The sequence below is a fragment of the Pelophylax lessonae genome (genome assembly GCF_965119305.1).
Source record: "Pelophylax lessonae genome assembly, chromosome: 5".
In the NCBI taxonomy this organism is placed as follows: Eukaryota; Metazoa; Chordata; class Amphibia; order Anura; family Ranidae; genus Pelophylax; species Pelophylax lessonae.
The window spans coordinates 339,972,586-339,990,891 of NC_138772.1; the positions used below are offsets into that span (position 1 = coordinate 339,972,586).

General features: G+C 41.5%; 1 protein-coding gene across 1 annotated transcript in view; it reads left to right on the forward strand.

Moving 5' to 3' along the window:
- JARID2 (jumonji and AT-rich interaction domain containing 2) overlaps positions 1-18,306 on the forward strand; it is a 351,911-nt gene that overhangs the window by 98,128 nt on the left and 235,477 nt on the right. Inside the window, exon 2 of the mRNA XM_082258420.1 lies at positions 8,542-8,677. Within this exon, the coding sequence (XP_082114546.1) occupies positions 8,542-8,677 (136 nt within the window). The remainder of the gene's footprint in view (positions 1-8,541; positions 8,678-18,306) is intronic.

Here is an 18,306-nt window from a genome sequence, read left to right on the forward strand (position 1 = left end):
AGAGCTGATTTATTCTTCCAAAGAAAATACACCTTTGCACACTGGTACTGGCTAGTATTTCAATATTTCTCTTCTCCCTCGGTTTCTCTCCATCAGTCAGCTAATGTCACCCCAGTGCTCAGGGAGAAGGGGCAAAGTAGAGTCAAACAAGGATGCTGTGGGGGAAACAGACATCCTTTTTATTAACTGATGTCATTGGTTGTTAGGATGCCAGTGTCTATAAAGTCGTAATGGTGCATAATGAAAACCCGTGGCTTTGTGTACCTAAAAGACAGGCTTGATCAACCTGCTGTCTTGTATATAATGTTTGATCAGTTTTTAGGCATTTTGCCAAGGCACCCTGAAGAAACCTCAAGGCACCCTGGTTGAAAAAGGCTCATCCGGATGCATCATGTTCGTGTTGTGCCAGGTTGCATGCATCCTTATCCAGTTTTAACTTCTGAGTTACAAGAATTATGTGCTTCTGTTCTCAAAAAAATTAATTGCATGGTGATTTGTTTATGATGCTTGATGATTCTTGCTGTATTCACATATAGCAGAATGTTTTGTTCTCATTATTAAAGAGAGATGATAGACAACATTTGACTTAGTAGTGCGATTCATTTCAGTTCGCATCTGAGAGCCATAGCTTAGATAGATACCTGCACACTTTCGAAACAGATTCAGATCTAAGGTACTAGATAGTGAAGTCACTATTCTGTGCCAAAGAAAAAACAAATATTGCATTTTGACATGGTCTCACTAGCCCCCCTCCTTGATTTGCCAGTATTTGTTTACGCTTTGGCCTCCATCATATGGTGTACTAATGTTACAGTGACATAAAATTACAGTAAGCCCAGCTTTGTACCAAAATAAGCTAAACTCATAACTATTGCTGCTCAGTCCAGATCTGTCCACACTGTGTATCCATTTTTTTCACTTCAGGAGGCAGAAATCTATAACAAGGCTATTAAAAGTGAAGCTGTTGACAAGCATTCTTGTAAAAAAGCCAGACTCCACTGAGACTGGGATGAACATGCCTTCATATGTTCAGATTTATATTGCTCGGTACTGATGCATCCAAACAACAATATGTTGTACATAAACTGTCAAGGGGCTGTTTACACCAGATGTGGTGCAAAAATGAAAGTCACGCGTTTTTCCGCACCACACAAAAACACCCCTTTTGCAGCCAATGCTTAGGTTCCAATAATTCTTAATGAAACTCCCACATATCTAGCAAACACATGTGCTTTCCCACCCAGTAAAATACATGGTACCACAGGTAGGCTTGTGACGGTATCAGATTTTCATGCTGCGATTAATTGATTAAGGTTTTGCCACGGTATACGGTATTATCACGGTATTCTATTATTAAATTTAAATTATTAAATTTCCACCTCACTTCAATTTCATTGCTGAATTTAGGGGCTTTGGTTCACTTATGCACATTATTATATAGTCAGTCAGTACAGACTCTGTGAACCAGGCCTAAAATAGGTCATCAAGCAGTGTCTGGCCTAACTGGTGATAACTAGTCCTGGCGCTCGGCTCCGATCCGATGGCCTGGTCATTAAGAGGGCAAATCCTTGTGGTCAAGAAGTGGTTAAACCTGAAGGAGGTGTTGTTTATAAATGACTTTACTATTGCTTTAGGCCTGGTTCACATGTATGCGGGTTGGTGGTTCACATGTATGCGGGTTGGTGGTTCACATGTATGCGGGTTGGCGGTTCACATGTATGCGGGTTGGTGGTTCACATGTATGCGGGTTGGCGGCCCACATTTGCACAGGCATAGCAGCCCATTGATTTGAATGGGCTGCTATGCCCTCATTTTCCGCAGAAAAAAGGTGCATGCAGCATTTTTTTAAAATTCAGTGGCCTTGAAATCCATCCTGCTTTTGCACCATGCGACTAACCTGCAGTTCCTGCTCTGGCAAGCTTTCTGCATTTTTTGTAGACACTGCTTGATGGCTATATAATAATGTAATGTGGGCTGCTATGCGTGTGTGTGTGTGTATATATATATATATATATATATATATATATATATATATATATATATATATATTTATTAGAGCTGCACGATTCTGGCCAAAATGAGAATCACGATTTTTTAGCTTGGAATAAAGATCACGATTCTCTCACGATTCTCTGTGTAACAAAAAAAAAAAAATTGGGATAACTTTACTGTTACGTTTTTTTTTTTTTTTTTATTCATTAAAGTCTATTAATTGCGTTTGAAAGACTGCTGCGCAAATACAGTGTGACATCAAATATTACAACAATCGCCATTTTATTCTGTAGGGTCTCTGCTAAAAAAATATATAAAATGTTTGGGGGTTCTAAGTACTTTTCTAGCAAAAAAAAAACTGATTTTAACTTGCAAGCAACAAGTGTCAGAAAAAGATCCAGTCTTTAAGAGGTTAAACTTCCTTTCTCCCTGGCAGAGGGAAGGAAAAGATACAAATGTAATCATTTTTGTTTATAGTTAGGAGACTAATGCTAGCCATACACGTATAGATTTTTGGACGGGAATATTCTTTGAATATTCTTTGAACATTCTTTGAACATTCTTTGAACATTCTTTGAATAGACGAATGTCGTTCGAAAATTGTCTTTTGCTTTTAACATTTAATTTTAAAATGAATGTAATTTCTGAACGATTACCACATACACTGCCCGAAAATTCGGTGATCGAGAAAAGTTTTCCCTTCTGCCCCTACGAATTTTCCCGTCGCTCCAGTCGAAAAAGGACATCGATTTAACCCCACTAACGATTAGAAAATCAAACGAATTTTCTTGAAATGAAAATTTCCGGCCGAAAATCTATACGTGTATGGCCAGCATTAATGCTGAAAGGGGTTAGCTGTGTGAGTGAATGAGTCATCCAGCTCACTGAAATGTATCAATTCACAAGTCAGGCAGACTTGACAGAGAAACTCGGTATTTTAAAAATGCCACAATAACAATACCGTGGCTATGCAATACCGCAATATATCGAATTACCGAAAACCGGCATATGTCTAACCACAGGACTATGTTTTGGTGCAACGCAATTTTAAAAATTGTGGTGGCATCTTTTTTTCACATTTATTACCATAAGGCAGTCTGTTAAAAAAAAAATGTGAGCACTCAAAGCGCACCTCCTGGAGTGAACGAGGGCTTGTATTTTCGCCTTCACTTTCATATTTGGAAATCCCCCGCCATATACGGTCAGGTCCATAAATATTGGGACATTGACACAATTATAATCCTTTTGGCTCTATAAAGGATTTGAAATGAAACAAACAAGATGTGCTTTAACTGCAGACTTCCAGCTTTAATTTGAGGGTATTTACATACAAATTAGGTGAAAGGTGTAGGAATTACAACAGTTTGTATATGTGCCTCCCAATTTTTAAGAGACCAAAATGAATGGGACAATTGGCTGCTCAGCTGTTCCATGGCCAGGTATGTGTTATTCCCTCATTATCCCATTTACAAGGAGCATATAAAAGGTCCAGAGTTAATTTCAAGTATGCTATTTGCATTTGGAATCTGTTGCTGTCAACTCTCAATATGAGTTCCAAAGAGCTGTCACTATCAGTGAAGCAAGCCATCATTAGGCTGAAAAAAAACAAAACAAAACCATCAGAGAGATAGCAAAAACATTAGGTGTGGCCAAATCAACTGTTTGGAACATCCTTAAAAAGAAAGAATGCACCGGTGAGCTCAGCAACACCAAAAGACCCGGAAGACCACGGAAAACAACTGTGGTGGATGACTGAAGAATTCTTTCCCTGGTAAAGAAAACACCCTTCGCAACAGTTGGCCAGATCAAAAACACTCTCCAGGAGGTAGGTGTATGTGTGTCAAAGTCAACAATCAAGAGAAGACTTAACCAGAGTGAATACAGAGGGTTCACCACAAGATGTAAACCATTGGTGAGCCTCAAAAACAGGAAGGCCAGATTAGAGTTTGCCAAAGAACATCTAAAAAACCCTTCACAGTTCTGGAACAACATCCTATGGACAGATGAGACCTAGATCAACTTGTATCAGAGTGATGGGAAGAGAAAAGTATGGAGAAGGAAAGGAACTGCTCATGATCCAAAGCATACCACCTCATCAGTGAAGCGTGGTGGTAGTGTCATGACGTGGGCATGTATGGCTGTCAATGGAACTGGTTCTCTTGTATTTATTGATGACTGACAAAAGCAGCAGGATGAATTCTGAAGTGTTTCGGGCAATATTATCTGCTCATATTCAGCCAAATGCTTCAGAACTCATTGGACGGCGCTTCACAGTGCAGATGGGACAATGACTCGAAGCATACTGGGAAAGCAACCAAAGAGTTTTTTAAGGGAAAGAAGTGGAATGTTATGCAATGGCTAAGTCAATCACCTGACCTGAATCCGATTGAGCATGCATTTCACTTTGCTGAAGACAAAACTGAAGGGAAAATGCCCCAAGAACAAGCAGGAACTGAAGACGATTGCAGTAGAGGCCTGGCAGAGCATCACCAGGGATGAAACCGAATGTCTGGTGATGTCTATGCATTCCAGACTTCAGGCTGTAATTGACTGCAAAGGATTTGCAACCAAGTATTTAAAAGGTGAAAGTTTGATTTATGATTGTTAATCTGTCCCATTACTTTTGGTCCCTTAAAAAGTGGGAGGCACATATACAAACTGTTGTAATTCCTACACCGTTCACCTGATTTGGATGTAAATACCCTCAAATAATTAAAGCTGGAAGTCTGCAGTTAAAGCACATCTTGTTTGTTTCATTTTAAATCCATTGTGGTGGTGTATAGAGCCAAAAAGATTAGAATCGGAGATGTCCCAATATTTATGGACCTGCCTGTATTTTCATGTTTTCATTCATGCAGCATACCTAAAAATAATTAGAAAAATATTTCTTAACTCCTCTGGTTGTTTTTTTGGAGCAGGGATATATGCAGAACTGTATAGGTAGCTTGTATTAAGAATAGCTTGCAGTGTGCTTATTTAGGGACCTCATTTTGTCGCATTCATTAAAACTTCTAGGCAGTTGCATGTTATGTGCTATAGTACTAAGGTTCTGCTCACAAGAAAGCACCCATGCACAAATCTATGAAAAGCGAAGGACAGGAATAAGTAACTGCAATGACATCGCCAGCAGGAATTGTGTGCATGTTTAGTATACTTATAGATTATTAGAACTCCTAAATTAGTGACCATTGAAGAACCCTTTTTTTCCAGGTTCCATTATTTTTAGGGGAACTTAAGAGTTCAATTTTAAATAGGGCTATATTATTATGACTTATGTGAATACAAGACCACATTTTAGGAGCTATTTCTACAGAAATCCAGGAAATTCTAGAGGATTCACAATTTGTTCCTGCCACTGGAATAATGCAGTCTGCAGAAAAATATATTGTTATAGTCACAAATCAGCTATAACTAGCATGTGATTTATTGTTTTTGTTTATTGCACATTACTTTAGTGTTACATATGTGGACAGGATGCAATCTATGTTTCTGTAATGAAATGATTGGCCAGCTAATAAATGAACAATGATTTATGATGACCCAGACACACACCACTACAGCACTCCTCTGCTGTGGAAATTAACTGTGCCTTTTGTTTTATTAAATATGAGCACAAAGTTAATCACTGGTTCCACTTGGCACCACATCCTACTAAAAATAACCGCGCATACAATGTTTTTACATTGATTCTACAAATTCTATTTCTGCCTCCTCTTATGAAACCCAACCCATGGGTTAAATAACAAATTCTGAATGCTTCTATTTAAAGGATAAGTTCACCTTTCATAACATGCTACACCCATATTCAGCATGCTACTCGTTCTGAATGCACCGATCCCCACGCCTCCAAATCCCTGCTGTGACAGCAGACTGGGGATCTTCTCCTTGTGTCTGCTGCCACAATTCAAAAAAGACACAGTCGGGTGGGCGGAGTCCTCTGTGTTTTAATTTTCAATGAACTACCACAACGCTGTGAGCACTGTGGTAGTTCATTGCATCTTCCTATCAGAATGTATCGGCTTCCTTGTATGAGGTACTAATAAGCCGGTACACTGACAGATCTTCAGGGGACCTGCATGGCATTCGCGATTTGCTGATCGCTGGTACAATGTTTTCCAGGCTCTCAAAACAAAACCTAATGTACATTTTTTTTTACGTGCAAAAAAATGTGCATTTATTATTTTTTGTCAAAAGGTGAACTTATCCTAATAAGCATTGCAGAGCTCTGATTAGACTTCTTTCTTAAGATGGCCATACACTATGCAGATTTCTATCAATTTTTGATGAACTGGCCAAAATTCGCTCTGTGGGAGGTTCTGTTGTTGCGTGGTTGGTGGCCACTCTGCTGCCAACATCCTTTAAATCGAAACATCAAATCAGCCGGATAGAAAGTTTTCAGCTGCACAGCTGCTGTTTGGGAATTCTGACAGGCTATCGATGGCCGCCAAAGTACAATAGGAGTAGCAGGAGAATTTTCTATCTGCACTGTGAAGCTTGGATGAAGGAATCTGGAGAGGAAAATTTAACTAGCCTTGTTATGCCATAAACGTATTGGTGTTTTGCTGGGGTCGGTTGAATGAGTAGAAGTTTTCCTAAAAATTGTCATTTGTTGACTGTGGGTGGTGTAGCTTCTCTTCATACTGATTTTATGGCCAGGATACTGTTTTTATATCATTTTGAGTGGCTTATGTATTTTACAATTCGCTTCAAGGGTAGATGGTACATTGTATAAAGCAGACATACCTTTTCAATTGTTTCCAGCTGTTCATCTGTGTGCAGAGTATGCAATTATTTATCCAATTTTCTCATACTGATTGAGAGGACTCTAAAGTCAGAGGACACTTGACAAGTGAAGACACAACACAGAGCTTGGACTCTGGCCAGAGCAAGGAGTTGGGGTGAGATCATGGGGTTAAGTGATAACAATGAGTATGTTGTTAAATACTGTGATCGCTACTTCTGGCCTAGTAGCTGTGTACATGAATAAATAAGATTTAATTGCCGCTGTTTAGTTTTCAGCTAAGCAATGAAACTGCTGCCAACGGATGGGAAATGGCTAAAGCTTTGAGATTTAATGAAAACCTTAAATGTCAATACAGCGTAGAGCTATAAGTTGGGTTTTTTTTTTTGGGTAGTTTCTCATTGCTTCTTTATCTGTCTTGATTAGCAACATTAATTATTATATAATTATAATATACACACACAAATGCAGAATGTTTTGATAAGACAGTCTCTGGATTGTTTATACCATGGACAAAAGTGCAGTTGTGGCATGATCTTGAAAAAGCATTATAGTGAATGTCTGTGCATGAAAATGTATGTTTGCAGTTGAAACTACATGTAGAAATGAAATTCTTAAAAGCCGAGCATTTATTGTGAATCTGCAAAGTTTTATTTACAATCTGAATAAAAAAGGAAACGTATAGTCATTGTAAATTTAATCAAGCTGTGTTCAAATACATAATTAAGGGAGATGTGCGTGATTTTTAGGTATAGGTTTAAAAATCAGCATGATGTAAAGTAGCCAAGTCTATCAGTGTATAGGTGTAAGAGTCCATTCAGACTAGCGCGACTTGTCAGGCGACTTGGTCGCCTGACAAGTCGCGGTCGGTCGGTCGCCATTGAGTAGTACAGGACCCGTTCTAGTAGGAGCGACACAAGTCGCTCCGACTTAGAAAAAGGGTCCTGTACTACTTTGGGGCGACCTGGAGGCGACTTGCATTGACTTAAATTATATGAAGTCCGTGCAAGTCGCGCCTTCACAGGTCGCCCCACAAAGTCGTGTCGCGCCAGTCTGAATGGGCTGTTAATGTGCTGGAAAAAATAGTTTGTTTTCTTGTTTTTTTTTTTATTCTACATGTACATGGGGGCAACTATATTTGCTCCTCACAGATGAAGCCTCTGCTTCCTGTTTCACAATGGTACACAGTGGGTGTTCTTTGCTATTGCTTCTCACAATTCAGGTTGATGAGTCAGCCATATAATTGAAAGCAATGCTCTCCGCATGTGGCTGTTTTAATCTGAGCACGTGTTAGGCAGGGAAACTAAGTTAGGCTCAGGTAAATGCATAGCTCCCTCTAGTGGTTAATCCACAAATCTCTAGATTTGAAAGTTACATGAAAAAATGTAATGACTACAAATAGGTGCCTACTAGAAATACATTCCATTCCCTTCCCTTCAAGGTAAATGTGTATTTATGCATGTGAAGGACCTGCACACCTAGGCCGACTGTCTTGGGCATTTTCCCTCCCACCCCTCTTGGCTGGCTAGCCTTGGTATTACACTAATAAGATCAGACATCATAACCATAAAAGGAACACTTGAGCTTGGAGATGGAGAGGCTGAAAGAGTCAAGTTGGCCACTTTCTGTCAATACTCCTTAGATCTGTTGTTAAAGTGCTATAGAAAACCTCCACCTTTTTTCTGCTGTAAGTTCAGTTGTGGGAATAGAAATACATATTTGTATTATGAAGAATTTGTTTTCTCTGGAATTGCAATTATTCAGTAATGTTAAACTAACTTAAGCATTTTCCCTTTGGCTTTTTCTAGGATGACAGTGATGGTATCCCATGGTCAGAAGAAAGGGTGGTGCGCAAGGTGCTATACCTGTCTCTTAAAGAGTTCAAGACTGCGCAGAAGAGACAGAGCGATGACTGTATTAATGGGAGTTTCAAAACTCCAAAAGGTGAGTCAGGCACGAACAGATTTCCACATCACCTAACAATTCTGCCTTAGTTAACATCTGTCAGACACATCTCTTTCCACTTAAACCCAATTAATTCAACCTTCATATAAGGTTTTTACTTAGGACCAACTGCTAAATAAATTGAAAGCATTCTCTTAGAAGATATGACTATTTCTACAGCAGGAAAACCAGTAGTTGCTTACCTGTGTTTTTGGTGTTTAACCTGTTAGTGCCTAAACAATGTGTTATTTTAGCAGCCTCTAAACACAGTGGGTTTTTTGGCAGCCAGAAATTTCTGTCAGCTTGTTAAAACACAGGCACATTGTGAGGCCAAGCTGTTTTGACAGATACAAAATACGGCTTTATTCTTGTTTGTCCAGAAAGCTACCCTTCAGTTTGCCCCACTTCACATAAGTCTGTGGGAGTAACGGTGCCAGCACATAGTTTTGACAGGCCTTACCACTGAAACCAGTGAGGAAATTGGCAGGAGAATTTGCTAGAGGTCATTTGTTTCAGTAGAAGTATGGAAGTTCTGTGTGTTATTAAATACAAGGATTCCTAATCACAATTCCACACAAAATTATTTTTTCTTTAGTACAGCATTATCTCATGGAAAGTAATAAGCCATTATTACTTTTTATTCTATCCTAATCAATGAACTTGTCTTTAGGTTAACTTTTTAACTCAAAGTAGGCCTTTAATTGCAACCTCTTGGTGGAGCAGTATTATCTGGTTTGGACCTCACATTTCCTTGTACTCGTTGCTGATAATATCCCTGAAATCTAACCTAGCACTCTGTCATTGCTAAACCCTTTTGCTCTCTTCCCCCCCCCCCCCCTTTTTTTTTTCTAATTTTTTATGTAATACCGATTTTGTTTCAAAGTTTTCATAGCTCGTATATAAAAAGAGAACAAAACATACATTTAAACAAAAATCTATTTGACTAAGAGCCCATTCACATTGAGGCGACACGACTTTGGGGGGCAACCTGTGAAGTCGCGTGCACCGCGACTTCGGCGCGACTTGCAGAGACCTCACATTATGGAAGTCTATGCAAGTCGCTCCGAAGTCGCCCCAAAGTAGTACAGGACCCCTTTTCTAAGTCGGATCGACTTGTGTCGCTCCTATTTGAAAAGGTCCTATACTACTCAATGGACCGCGACATACCGCGACTTGTCAGGCTGACAAGTCGCGCTAATGTGAATGGGCTCTCATAGTATTGCCAACAGTACATTCAATTTATCTGCTAGCTTTCCAAAAATAGTCAAAGAGTATTTATAAATATTCCAGAACAACCGATATACTGTGTTATTAACAGTATATAGAAAATAAAGACTGGCCAGCCCATTACGAAAAAGAAGAAAAAAAAGCGTTTCCACTCTTTTTATGATAAGTGTGGTTTGGTGCATCTATCCACGTTGTTGGAATTTATTTATTGGTGGAGCAGTATTGGTAGGTTTGTACCTAACATTTCCTTGTACTTGTTGCTGATTATGTCCCTGACTCCGAAGATGAAATGTAACCTAGCACTCTGTCATTGCTGAGCCCTCTTATTCTAAACATGAACCTTATAAGGCACCGTGTTACTGTCATACATTCACATCCTATTAGTTAACCAGCTTCAGGAGATACTCCACGTTGTAAAACCTCATCATTTTCTGTTCATTACTGCTAATACAGCAAAAAGGATTGTCAAAGTGAGCATTACAATAATAAGCTATTTTCTGATCTACAATAATTAGTGCTTAAAAAAAAAAAATAGTAACACCTTCAGTGCACTTGGTCATTCATACAGAGTTGAAGGTCTGTAGCTGTGAATACACTATAGTAAAACTCTATTAGAAGGGACCATAGCTTAATGTTCAAGGCTGGGCTGTGGTGTGCAACCTTTTTGCCTTTAACTTTTTATTGAAAGGATTAGTTCACATTTACAAAAATGCCTATGCAGGTAAGGGGTGTTTGTAGCTTAAAACAAACTGTGCAGCTCTGACTGAAGTTAAATAATGCTCTTGCTGTAGGTGTAGGCCATTTATGAACCTCATAAAGCCTGACAAGAATACTCTCAGGACGTTGCTAAGTGAGGCCTAGTCATTACTTCTCCACCAACATAGGAGTAAGCTTATTCTCTGATTCAAATCCTCTCACTTGTGCTTTCTCTAATGCAGTAGCGTTTGGGAGCTCACTCCTGTGATGGAGGTGAGTAGGCCTCGTATATCAACGTCCTAGAAACACCCTGGGAGCATAGCATTCAGGCTGTATGAGGTAAATGGTCTATACCTATAGCAAGGGTATTATTCAACTTTAGGCTGGGTTCATGTATGTGCGGCCACAGTTTCCAGCCTGGGGTCTGGTGCGTTCCTGTTCACCGGTTTAAGCCTGAATTTTTGCCTGCATTTGCACCTAAACCGAACCTAAAAACCACCCAAGACCCTTTTTGAAGTTGCACGCCCCGGACATGTGTGAACCGGCTCCATTGAGAGTCTGTCACACTCGCATGTCATTCGAAATGGATCCATCCAATTCGCACAGATGTGAACCCAGCCTTAGTCTGCACAGTTTTTTTTTTTTTTTTTTTTATCTACAGACACCCATTATCTGCATAGGCAGTTATGTTGGTTAGGGAGAGCTAACCCTTTAAAATCTCATTTAATGTTGGTTTATTACATTGACATTTTTTGTTGCTGATCTAGTGTGCATTAGAGCCAGTGCTGACCTGATTTACCCTTAGAGATCACTACAGCCGAATGAGGAATACTCTGAACCAAGTTATTTGTCCTCATCTTTGGCTCAATATAAATAACCAGGCCTGCAAGTCATAAATCAGTGCAAAGCTTCTGCCAACACCTATTACCATTTAAGCACACTGGAATGTATGCATTATTTCAGGGGCTTCAGTAGTATTTACATACAAAGATTTATGGATCTCTTGCCAGCGAAATTACATTACAAAGTGGAGCCACAAACAATCCCCTTAGTTACTATAACAAAGTGCAGACTTTTGTCTGGTTCCCAAGTTTGCAACAGTGATAATAATGAGAGGATGAGGGTTTTTTTCTGGCCAGCTGGAAAGTGTGTTGGGAAATTTTTGTTTGTAATGTGCGTTGCCCTTTCATGTGCACCTTACTGTAAAGGCTTTTTATAGATTTGGGTAGTTGCCACTTGTTTGTTTAGTGAAATAATGAGGATGGTCTTAAAATGATTGTAAACCTATAATGTTTTTGTCGACCTGTAATGTATAATCAACCCCGATCCTCATCTTCTCTGGTCCCTGCCAGCGCTCCTGGCTCCTCCGACCTGCTGAATGCCTACCATAGCAAGTTGCTTACTATCTTGCTTTGGGGGCACTCGTACGGGCTCGCTCCGTGTGTCCATTGACACACACAGCATGGCTTGGCTCTGCCCTCCCCGCTCCCTCCACAGTGGCTTTGATTAATAGCAATGGGAGATAATGGCTCCTGCTGCTGTCTTTGAGTTTGAGGAGGGTTGAGAGTGGAGAGAGCCATTGCTGTCTTGCACAGAGCTGGATTGCGATAAGGCTCAGGCAAGTATTGGGGGGAGAGCTGCTCTGCAGAGAATGCATTAGGGGTAAAAAACAAACTTTCAGCCTTTTGAACAAGAAAAAGTGTTTTGGTGCCGATTTTCATTGCAGCAGCTCCTCTAAACTGATCAGGTGTTTTCCAGTGATCCTAATTTATTAACTTGTCTAAAGTCGGGTACACACAGACCGAAGGTTGGGAGACATTTCCCAGTTAAAAAAATAAGGCCAACATTCTGCCCATGTGTATGTCGGGCTGTCTGTCAGAAGCCGGACTCCAAACCAATGCTTTTAGCCAATGGCGGAGGGCGCTGATCAGAGTGATCTATCTGGTGGGGGGGGGGGGCAGGGAGGGGCGTGCCTCTGTTAGAACACAATAGCTCAGTGGGGGAGATCGCTGTACTTACTTCGCTGCCAGTTTTTTTTCGTTCTACCAGCAAAAAAACCTATAGTGTGTAACAGTCTTTGAATGAGAATTGTTTATATTACCTTTCAGCAACCAATCGGATTTAAACTTTCCATTTTCCACCTTTTTTACTCTACATGCCCTAGTCTAGTTTACTTGTGACAATACAGACAGTTCTTATCTGAGGCGAATTGATGTCTTTTGTCGACTGTTTTTCCTCCTATTTTACTAGTTACCCCTTACATTGGCATACATTTATGCTTCGTCATGAGTAATTTCTTTGTGAACCTCCTATATCCGCAGCTCTTTTGTCCATGAACACAATAAGGTAGGAGAAGGTAAGGATAAGTTGGTACCTGTGTGACAGCACTACATTGCACTTTCTAAAATGAAACCCCAAATGGGTTGAGCTAATTTTTATGTCTTAATTGAAGTTGGTCTTTCATTTAAAAAAACACATTCTGTTAAAGTGTTTATTACCACAGCATTTTATATTCCGGATATGTGCCTGCTGTAACATGTACTTGATGACAAAGTGTCCTGTTCTCTTTGTGTTGCCTCCTTTATGTGAAATCCCTGGTGTTTCTGCCAGTCCCCCTGCGTTCCTGTTAAAAACTGATCACACTAGGCAGGAGACACAGGGATCAGTACTCTAGCTATGCTGGTGTAGCGGGTGCCAATCTTCTTCCATCTCCCACTTTGGCTGCTATCCAGTCGCCGCTGCCTCGGGAGAGGACACACAGACAGCGGCGCTGAAATAGACAGGCAGGCAGACCGCAGCTGCGGGTAATTTCCTCCCTGAGCCCAGTGGCGTCTGTAAAGTAAAGCTAGCGTCGCCCTCTCCTAATTGGCCACGGCAGGGACCAATCATGGGGGACCAAATAACAAGCAGGAGTGACTGATCTTCGGACATGTGGTCCCAGCCACAAGTAGCCGCATAACGATTCTTTATGGCAGACTACAGTCCCCAGGAGATAAGGGTGAGCCAGAGGAAGAGACCAGGGGGGACCATGAGGCTGTAGGGGAAGAGGAGACTGGACCACGAGGCAGAGAGGACTGCAGCAGTGCCGTGTATATGGGCATAAATTCTAATAATGGGAATAATAATACTACCAGATAAGAATTATTACCTCTCGCGCTATCACGGTAAAGAAAAGATGGTAAATATATATGAGTAATGTTGCTGCTGTCACTGAATTGCTTATCCTGAGCAAGTAATAATGTGAAAATAAAATAGTGTAGCGCTACCCCTAAAAAAGTGCAAATATGTATGGATATCTCCACAGGCGGATATACAGCCAAACAAATATTAATTAAGTGCAAATATGTAAAATCAAAATAAATAGTTTGAAATCAAATAATTATCACAACTCTACATATATACCAAATATTGTGCAACATAGAATAGTTAAGTATACAATGATAAAACCGTAAAATATATTAATAGAACCCAGTGGGTAGAGAAAAAATGCAAATATAGCAGTGATGCAAGAAAAAATAAAAAAACTATGGTGTGCATTTATTAAATTGAGAAGTTCTCTCAGTTCACTTCTCGGCAGTTCAGAGGAAAATTATCTCCTCTGGCACCCTGTTTATGAAGAAGAGAACTTCAGTTCTCACAGGGAGAACAGAGCAGAAGTTTTTCCTCTGAAAACGGCCGAGATTCATGTAAAACTGGGTGGACTGCCTGTAATTTCAAGAGATATTATGAGATTACAGTGCCGCCCAGTTTAAAAAGTTTAAAAGAACATGTAATGACGCACGTGATAACTAACTATATATATATATATATATATATATATATATATATATATATATATATATATATATATATACAATCGTTCCCTCTCTCTAAAATATATATATATATATATATATATATATATATATATATATATTAATGTGTGTGTGCATACATACTGAACAAAATTATAAAAGCAACACTTGTTTTTGCCCCCATTTTTCATGAGCTGAACTCAAAGATTTTAGAAAACCGGGATTCATCCGTGAAAAGAACACCTCTGCAAAGTGCCAGATGCCATTGAATGTGAGCATTTGCCCACTCAAGTGGGTTACCATGACGAACTGCAGTCAGGTTGAGACCCCGATGAGGACGAGGAGCTTACCTGAGACGGTTTCTGAAAGTTTTTGCAGAAATTCTTTGGTTATGCAAACCGATTGTTGCAGCAGCTGTCCGGTTGGCTGGTCTCAGACGACCTTGGAGGTGAAGATGCTGGATGTGGAGGTCCTGGGTTGGTGTGGTTACACATGGTCTGCGGTTGTGAGGCCGGTTAGATGTACTGCCAAACTCTCTGAAACACCTTTGGAGATGGCTTATGGTAGAGAAATTAATATTCAATTCATGGGCAACAGCTCTGGTGGACGTTCCTGCAGTCAGCATGCCAATTGCACGCTCCCTCAAAACTTTTGACATCTGTGGCATTGTGCTGTGTGATAAAACTGCACATTTTATAGTGGCCAGCCTAAGGCACAAGTGTGCAATAATCATGCTGTCTAATCAGCATCTTGTTCTCTGCTCTTCATCTCCGCTACATAAATCTGTACACACTAGAGATCAGTCGTGATCCTGAGGATGAGGGCTTTTCTCGGTTTCAAAAATGGACACCTATATTAAATAAAGTCAATGTGTCCAAAAAGATATAATGCAACGGTGTAAATCGATCCCTTCACCAATGGATAAACGGTGAGTTGCAATAGTCTTCTTCCTTTAAATATCACCAAAAAGTGCTCTCTAGCCTCTCACCTCACTCTTGCTTGTAGTAAGCCCTTTTTAGATATACAGCGTCCTTTTGGAGAGCCTAGATGCTGCTTGCTGGGGATGTAGTCTGTGCTCTATTTCCAATAGAGTATAGCCCCTGTCGCTGTGCGGGTATCTTTTGGGAATCTTCCTATATATTCTCTCTCACAGATGGGGATAAAGGTAATACCCTCATGATGTAGGATTTAAAATATTTATTATAAAATAGAGACAGACTTGCATAAAAGGTCTGCAGCTAACAGCGGTGAACAGAACCGCACCTGACTGCCACACTGAAACCGCGGCTGCATATGTGTGAACCCAGCCGAAATATACTTTTCTCTATCGCTCATTGACAGACGTAGTCTTCTTGATTCTCAAGAGCTGGGTTATGTTGTCTCCGCAGGAGTAGGACTAGGCAGAAAGACAAAACGTTCTGGCTCCACCTTAGGGGCAGTCCCTGAGGGTATATCCTCCCTCTCTCTGCTACAGGGAATCAGTTTTTTTCTGTCTAGTCAGGAGTAAGGACCTAAGCTCCTTGCTGGGATCTTTTTGGTCCTGGCAAGATTTTTTCTTTAGAAGAAATATTTTTTAGGTAGTTTTTTCTCCAGTGTTTTTCCTGTGAGATCTTCAAGCAAAAAACGCCGGACTGGGCGACACTAGTGGTCACCCCAGCCGGCCTACGAGCGCGCGCAGACCATTGCATTGCGCTTGGTCGGCCGCGACACATTCAAGTAAGTATGCGGGGCCAGGCGACGGGCTGGATGTTGAGATCCAGTGGTCACCCCGGTTTCTGCCTACGAGCGCGTGCAGACCAGAGCTCCGCGCTGGGTCGGCCGCGACGGAGTCCCAGTGGAGGGACTGACCTTGCGAGTTAAAAATCTCGCTTGGACGCCAGGAACCTGAGAGTCGAGGCGTCCGGAGTGGTCCACAAACCCCCACCCCGGTGGAGAGGGTATTGTGAAGAGAGGGTGCCTGTCGGTTCGGTATGGTGAGTAAACGTTCCCTTTTTTCTTTCCTCGTTATGAGGCAGTATGAATTATGGGCCCCTCCATACATGGTCAGTATATATCTGACACTAAAAGTCCCCCTTGTAAATACAGCATGTGTTTGTGGGAAGTGGACTTGGTTTGAGAGCTAACACTCTACCCAGCAGACTGTAGCATTACAGCAGACATAGGAGGTATAATCCTACCTTATTTGTAGTGTATCTCCTGTAGATCTATCAATCACCACTCAGCAGAGATGCAGGTGGATGTGCTGGGAAAAACGTTTTCGGCGGTCCGCCGCCATTTTGCCGTAGACCAGGTGCATGCATGTCCTCAGGTCACGCCGGCCGCCATGTTTTTGGAGTCTAATGTCTCCTATATGGGGGCGGCCATGTTTCATGAGCCCAGCTACCTCGTGGAGAGCTGGGAACGCCGGAAGGCGTACACAGGGGGCGGAGCCACGTCCTTCTACCCGGGAAAAAGCAACAGCTCCTTCCAGTCTGTAAAGACAGACGCTGACTGCAGTTGGTTGGAAACTTCACTGCATCGGTTGGTGAGCCTTGGGGGTCCCTCTCTCTCTCTGTGGGATCGAGAAGCAGGTACTCTGAGGGGCGCTATTGCGCTAGGGGGAGACACATAAAAAAAAAAAAAAAAGTTTTTTTGTGTTTTCTGGCAAAGGTGTCCTGAATTATCATGGACCCTGCCACTCATGTATCTCCTCCGGACCCCCTCGAGGGGTCTGCGGGATCCTCCAGCACCCCACTGACGATTAAATCATTGTCCGCTATTATGTAAGCTTGTGTCCCGGGTGGAAGTGGCTTGTCAGGGACAGGGCGCAAGTAAGCGACCCCCGCCTAACCCCTTATTATCTGAAACCTCGGATTCAGACTCTGAGCCTATTTCTGCAGTTGCAGGTACTTCATCTGGTATTGGTGTCTCGTGTACTGTCTTTTCAGACAGTGAGGAGGATGTTTCGGCATCAGCCATAGCCAGAGAGGAAGCGTTGGTAAACGCACTCATGGTATCTGTTCAAGAGACCTTAAGATTACAGGGTATTCCGTCAGAAATAGCTGAAACTGAAATCCCTTTTGGGACTAAAAACGCATCTAGTGGCGAAGGTTTTTTCCATTGCCCAAATGTTTTGGCAATCCAATCAAAGAAGAATGGAGTCTGCCAAAACGCATTTCTACTATTTCTAAACGCATTAACAGGCGTTATCCGTTTGAGGAAACCCTCATTAAGAAATGGACAGAACCACCTGTGGTGGATTCACCAATTGCTAGATTGAATAAAGCCACGGTTATTCCTCTAGAAGACGCTCCGTCTTTTAAAGATCCAGTGGATCGCAAGATAGAAGCTATGTCTCGCACCATGTTTACCTTGATTGGATCAGCTTTCAGACCAATAATTGCTATTGGTCTGGTTTCGCAGGCTGTAACTGTATGGACCAAGTGGTTACGCCGGGACCTAGAAGAGGTCCCTCAGGCAGTATCAGACTTGTTGGAACAGATGATACAGGGGTTACAGTTTGTGTGTGATGCGGCGTTAGACGCCACTTCATTATTGGCGCGAGCATCTGTCTCAGCGGTGGTTCTCAAGCGTACACTGTGGCTAAAAGTTTGGTTAGCCGACCAAGGTTCCAAAAAAGCATTGGCTAATTTCCCCTTTTTAGGAGAGCGTCTATTTGGAGCCAACTTAGATGAGATCTAAGGATCTCACGGGTGGAAAGAGCACCTTTTTTCCGCAAAATTTTAAAGGTAAAGGAACTCGTCAAAGACGAGGGCCTTCTTTTTCTGCTCACAAGAGGTTTTTTTCGTCCCGCGGGTGAAAAAATTAAGTCCTCCAAAGCTCCTGCAGGAGGCGTCAGGGGTCGTTGGTCGGGCAAGCAAAAGCCCGCCCCCTCTAGACCTGAAGATAAACCGTCCAAAGCCTGAAGGTGCG